This window comes from Jaculus jaculus, chromosome 18 (assembly GCF_020740685.1).
Source record: "Jaculus jaculus isolate mJacJac1 chromosome 18, mJacJac1.mat.Y.cur, whole genome shotgun sequence".
In the NCBI taxonomy this organism is placed as follows: domain Eukaryota; kingdom Metazoa; phylum Chordata; class Mammalia; order Rodentia; family Dipodidae; genus Jaculus; species Jaculus jaculus.
In genome coordinates this window covers 54,716,881-54,722,880 of record NC_059119.1, presented here as the reverse complement: position 1 = coordinate 54,722,880, position 6,000 = coordinate 54,716,881, and the positions used below count along the sequence as shown (strand labels likewise).

General features: G+C 47.1%; 1 protein-coding gene across 1 annotated transcript in view; it reads left to right on the top strand.

Annotated features, from left to right (window-relative positions):
- Positions 1-718: 718 nt before the first annotated feature.
- Positions 719-6,000, top strand: part of Qpct (glutaminyl-peptide cyclotransferase) — a 39,082-nt gene continuing 33,800 nt past the window's right edge. Inside the window, exon 1 of the mRNA XM_045137844.1 lies at positions 719-850. Within this exon, the coding sequence (XP_044993779.1) occupies positions 719-850 (132 nt within the window). The remainder of the gene's footprint in view (positions 851-6,000) is intronic.

Sequence of the window (6,000 nt, the reverse complement as noted above, 5' to 3'; positions counted from 1 at the left end):
GTATGGCGGGGGACACAGGGTCAGTTATCTGGTCCAGACTGTTGAGTCAATGTTACTCCAGGTCTTCATAAAGATGAGTAGAAACCACTTTAAAGTATCTTATTTATTTATTTATGAGAGAGAGAGAGAGAGAGAGAGAGAGAGAGAGAGAGGGAGGGAGGGAGGGAGGGAGGGAGGGAGGGAGGGAGAGAGAGAGAGAGAGAGAGAGGGAGAGAGAGGGAGAGAGGGAGAGAGGGACACAGAAGCAGATACAGAACGGGCACACCAGGGCCTCCAGCCACTGCAGACGAACTCCAGACGCGTGCACCACCTTGCGCATCTGGCTTTAACGTGGGTCCTGGGGAATCGAACCTGGGCCCCTTGGGCTTTGCAGGCAAGCGCCTGGGCGGCTCACCCATTTCTCCAGCCCTAGAAACCACTTTTGACCTTTAGGGTGTGATGAACCCTTCTCCCCCTTTCTCGTACGGGCTGAAGAAGGCTCTTCCTTCCTCGCATCCTTGGCAAGACCAGGAAGTGCCCTCTTTGTTCCCGGGGCTTGGCACGCCGCGGCTCAGGGGCGCCAGCTGCAGCTGCGGCCTGCGCGGCGCTGGGGAGGCGGTGTGGCTGGGTGTGTGCGGGGGGGCGGGTTTGGAGAAGGGGGAAGGCGACGGACGCGCGCCCCGGGCTCGTGACCGCCTGCTGCCCCGGGGGAAGCGCAGCCACACACAGCCGGGCAGCGATGGCAGGCGGCGGGCACCGGCGCTTCGTGGGCGCCCTCCACCTGCTGCTGCTGCTGCTGCTGCTGGCGGCCGCCCTGCCCGTGGCAGCCGTGAGTCCGAGTCGGAGCACGGGCGACTGGACCCAGGAGAAGGTAAGGCGCCGCCGCCGCGTGTGGTACCCGAGCCCCCCCCGCGCACCCCCTCCCCGGGGACCCAGGCTCCATCCTGGGCTGGCGCGGGCTGATGTCACCGTCCGCCCCGGGCTGCTGCGTGCGTGGCCCGCGGCCGCGGCGCTGCCCACCCGGGACTAGCCGATCCCGCGACCCCGAGCGCGTCCAGGCTGCGCCTGCAGCTGCCCACCTCCCTCAAACCCCTCCCCCCCCCATGCACTGGACGATGCTTTCTGCGTGAAGTTTGTGAGCTCTCCAGACAGATGTGTTGGTGCACGTATTTAAAAGGACCTTAACTGGAGTCTGGCTTCACTTTGATTATCCTCCTCCCCCCCCCCCGCCCACCCAGCTTTGCTATTTTCATAGAAATGCATTTAGTTGTAGGAAAAATTTTCATTATCAAGCGCCGGCCGTGGTGGCGCACGTCTTTAATCCCAGCGCTCGGGAGGCAAGAGGCAAGGAGGATCGCTGTGAGTTCGAGGCCACCCTGAGACGACATAGTGAATCCCAGGTCAGCCTGGGCTAGAGTGAGACCCTACCTCGAAAAAACAAAAACCAAAAACCAAAAACATTCGTATCAGGAACTGAGTGAGGATAAAAACGACTGGTAAGCCGTGTGTGTGTGTGTGTGTGTGTGTGTGTGTGTGTGTGTGTGTCAGTTGTCTGACAGAGGCTCAGCCAGCTTCCCTTTGGGGCGCATGGTGGAGACCCACTTTCACCTGCAGCACCGCCTGCTCCACAGGAAACCTGGTGCTGGTGGTGACATCACCCCCCACCCTTTTATTTTGGAGGTAGGGTCTCACTCTAGCCCAGGCTGACCTGGAATTCACTCTGTAGTCTCAGGCTGACCTTGAACTCACAGCGATCCTCCTAACTGCCTCCTGAGTGCCGGGGTTAAAGGAGTGCACCACCACGCCTGGCCACCAAATGTCTTTGAGACATATCGAAATGGACTGGAATCAGTGAGGTGGAAATTGTTAGAAGGAGTCGGCCAGCATACCTAGCATTTGTCCGTGGGACAGAAGGGCTATGATTCTTAATTTTTTTTTTTCTGTGTGTGTGTTATGCAGATGTGTTGGCATCTTGTGCACCGGTGCTGAGGCAAGAGGAGAATGTCAAGTGTCCACCTGTGTTATTCTTCCTCGTTGTTTCTTTGAGCTGAAGTCAGAATGTCTGACTTAGCAAGCTCCAGCGATTGTTCTGTCTCCTCTCCACCCACGATGGGCTTACAGGTGTGGGTGGCCACATCCATCTTTTTTATATGGGTGCTGGGAACTCAGGAAGTTCCTGGCCCTTTCAGGCCCTGGTGCTCTTTATGACATTTGATTATTTTAATCATGTGAGGTGTGCTCTTGGTACACAGGTCTGCCAACAGGAGAGGTGGGGTAATAATGAAAGCATCAATTTAGGAACCCCACTTCCGTTGTTTTGAAATAAAGGTGTGTCTCCCTCCGTGGCATCTAGTTTGTAAAAGCAGATCAACTTTAGTCTATGGTGGTGGTTAGAACCATGACTTCCTCATTTGAAACCTGGAAATCTTTCCACAGAAGTAATATTATAAACTACTACCAGATGGGCCTATAGACATATATTCAGGGACATTGACATATGGATATCAGTGTCATATATAAAACCATCTTATTTGACCTTTACACTACCCTGTGAGGAGGGTACATTCATCTCCAGTTTATAGATGTGTAAACAACTTTGATTATATAAGCTAAGTTAGGGACTAAGACTTGGCTTAAGCCCTTTTCTTTCCTCTTTGTGTTCTCTAAGGTAGGAGAATGCTGGCTGACCAAAAAGAAACAGTGCCCAGGTAAAGCAGGCAAGGTGAGCTTGATAGGTGTTTGGAGGACAGAGGAAGAGCTTGTTTTCCCTCTTTGTGTCAGGGTAGACCCTAAGGATTTTTCTCCAATAGACAGTTTGTTTCCAGTATCTTCCCTCACCCTGTACTTTCCCCTTTCTTTGATCTCCTTCATGGAGCAGCTTAAAGGTTTTCATGATGCTGGAGGTTGATCCTATCCAGAATGACATCCCAATTCTACCCCTTCCTCACTCCAGCCCCGCTTCCTTAGTACAGGCTTGTTCCTTTGGCACAAAACCATCCAACAGTTGTTGAAAGGATTCTTGGGCTGGAGAGATGACTTAGTGGTTAAGGCACTTGCCTGCAAAGCCAGAGGATCCAGGTTCGCTTCCCCAGGACCCACATAAGACAGATGCACAAGGTGGTGCATGAATCTGGAGTTTGTTTGCATTGGCTGGAAGCCCTGACACACCCATTCTCTCTATCTGCTACCCCTCTCAAATAAATAAATAAATAAATAAATAAATAAATAAATAAATAAATAAATAACAAATGGCTTCTCATTAACTCAACCATTCTTTAGGTGGGAAGGGCAGACTGTTAAAGGGCTTCTTATATGTTGAAAAGGATATTGTCCCCAAGAAATGAAAAAGTTTGATTTCTTTTGAAGTTTCCTAATCAATTAACATGTACTCATTTTAGAAAACTTAAAAAAATAGAGAAAAATATTCCAAAAGAAATGGTAAATCATCCACGATACCATTCTTCAGAGATAACTCATCACTTTTGTCATTTTATGGCTCCCCATGTATTTATGGGTGTACATTTACAGGGGTAGATAATAATTTCAGGTTTTTATAAGGATTGAAAGAACTAATCCACGTGAAAAAAACACAGTGGTTAGCTTATGGCCAAGGTTCAGCAAATTCTAATTGTTTTAAAATAAATATACATGAGTATTCATTCCCTTCCAGAGTTTGTATTGCACATACAGTTTCATATCTTGCTATATTGGTTAATGGTAGGTCATGAAAGTTTTCTTAAGTCATTAAGATTCATTGGAAGCATAATGTGATGCTTATAAAATCATTATTAGCATATAATTTCTTTCTTTCTTTTTGAATATTGAGGTTGTTTGCAAGCCTACTATATAATGAAGCTGGGGCCCAATGTATTTTAATTGGAAACATTTTCCTTCATTGCAACAAAGTTGAAGTAGGAATGTTCAGGTCATATCAGAGACGGAGAGGTGGAGTTCTTGAAGAGGAAAGAGGAATCATATACACGAGAGGTAGTCTCTGGCCAGCTATGAACTGCTTTAACATTTTCCAGTCTCCTGCTTCTGGAATACATGTAAAGTCCCTAGGGTTCCCCTCTTTCATGGCTCGAAGTTCTTAGCCATCCATTCTTCTACCTGCATAATTCTTTGGGCAGCAACAGTGGAGACTACAGGGAAAGGAAAAGGGAAGTCATTGATTGGCTGGGTATTGGTGGAGGAATTAAAGTGAACTGTGTCATTTTGGAGTCACTCACCTGGTTAGTTACTTCATTTTACACATAGGAATCCTTTTCTCCCTCCATTCCCTCCCTCCCTCCCTCCCTTCTTCCCTGTCTTCTTTCTCTCCCTCCCTTCTTCCCTCCTCTTCTTTGTTATTATTGACCATTTTTAAACATGTATAGAATGTATTTTGGTCACAATCCCCTCCCATTACCTTCTTGAGACTCCCTCTGCACATCCCCTATTCACTGAACACCTTCTTCCCAATTAGTTCCTCTTCTAGCTTGCTAACATTTTTCTTGCGTGTGACCCAGTGAGTTTAATTACAGTTGCCCAAATAGGCACAGGCAGGGGATTATTTACCAGAGCATGTGGATACCATCCTTGGCCACAACACTACAGAAAATCTCTCTCTGTCCTCCAGCCACCATGAACTACTCCAGGGAGGGATGTCCTTCTCCATCCGTTAGGAATCTTTTCTTAGACACAGCTGCTAAACGAGGGAGCTGGATTGGATCCAAATTTGTTGTGTTTAAATTCTGCTCTGTTCTGATGTTAATAGAAAAGGTAATTTGCATTTGATAAACCCAGAACCTCAATAAATGCTGGCTGGGGTGCATTTGCAGATGGTCGGAGTTCAACCTGAGGACTGTTGGGAATGCTTGGGCAGGATGGGAACTTGCATTGGCTTTGCTTCTGCAACGAGCTCCCTCTAATTCACTGATTTGAACCTTGGCTCCTCTGTAAGCAGGGACAAGCCTCCAAATTTTGTAACTAAACCCCACTGGCCTGGCACCATGTGCTTAGACGAATTGAGGTGTTTCAGGATATCTGGTTCACACATTTTTAACTGAAAGATTACTGTCCCTCAGAGCAGACTTTATTGTCCTTTTGCCTGGATGAAAAGACCAAGGCCTGGGCTGTAACAGAACCTCATTCTTCTGAGAATGCCTATTGAGTACCCTTGAATTGAAACGAATCAAGAATAACTTGGGGTTTGCGTTTGCCATTGGGCTCAACACTGTTTTCTTTTTATCATTATTTATCTATTTATAGAGTGTTTTCTTTTTGAGACAGCATCTCAGTACGCAGTTGTGGCACAGGGCTGGAACCCATTATATAGATCAGGCTGGCCTCAAGCTTGTAGCAGTTCTTCTGTCGGATTATAAATGTGCACCACCATGCCCAGCTCAACACTGATTTCAGTAACCATCCTGCTGAACCTAGCCTTTCTTCCCAGCTTTATTATCTTATCCATCTTATCTCCACACAGGTTTTTATGGTTACTGATTTCTTTTTTTTAAAATTTAATTTAATTTTATTTATGCATTTGAGAGAGTGAGAGGAAGAGGGAGAGAGAGAGAGAGAGAGAGAATGGGAGCACCAGGGCCTCCAACCACTGCATATGAACTCCAGACGTGTGCACCATCTTGTGCATCTGGCTTACATGGGTCCTGGGGAATTGAACCAAGGTCTTTTGACTTTGCAAGCAAGCGCCTTAACCGCTGAGCCATCTCTCCAGCTGTTACTAATTTCTGAGCAAAAAAAAAAAAAATTCTTTAACAGTTGAATATATGATATTTAGGGTGAGTCAAATGCTTTTCTGTACAGGACTTTCATGAACAAGAAGCTTAAGTCATTAACTGAGTGTAATTATTTCACCTACTCTGCCCTGCATTGACTAGGAGGTTTGTAGCTCTGTGGTTTTTGCAGTATTTATGAAAGCAACGGTATCCTGACTGGGCCCAGGAAGTTACTGAGCAGTCCTTTAAGTCTGCACTCACAAACATCTAATGTCTAGTGAACTTCCTGTCAGCAACTAAGCTT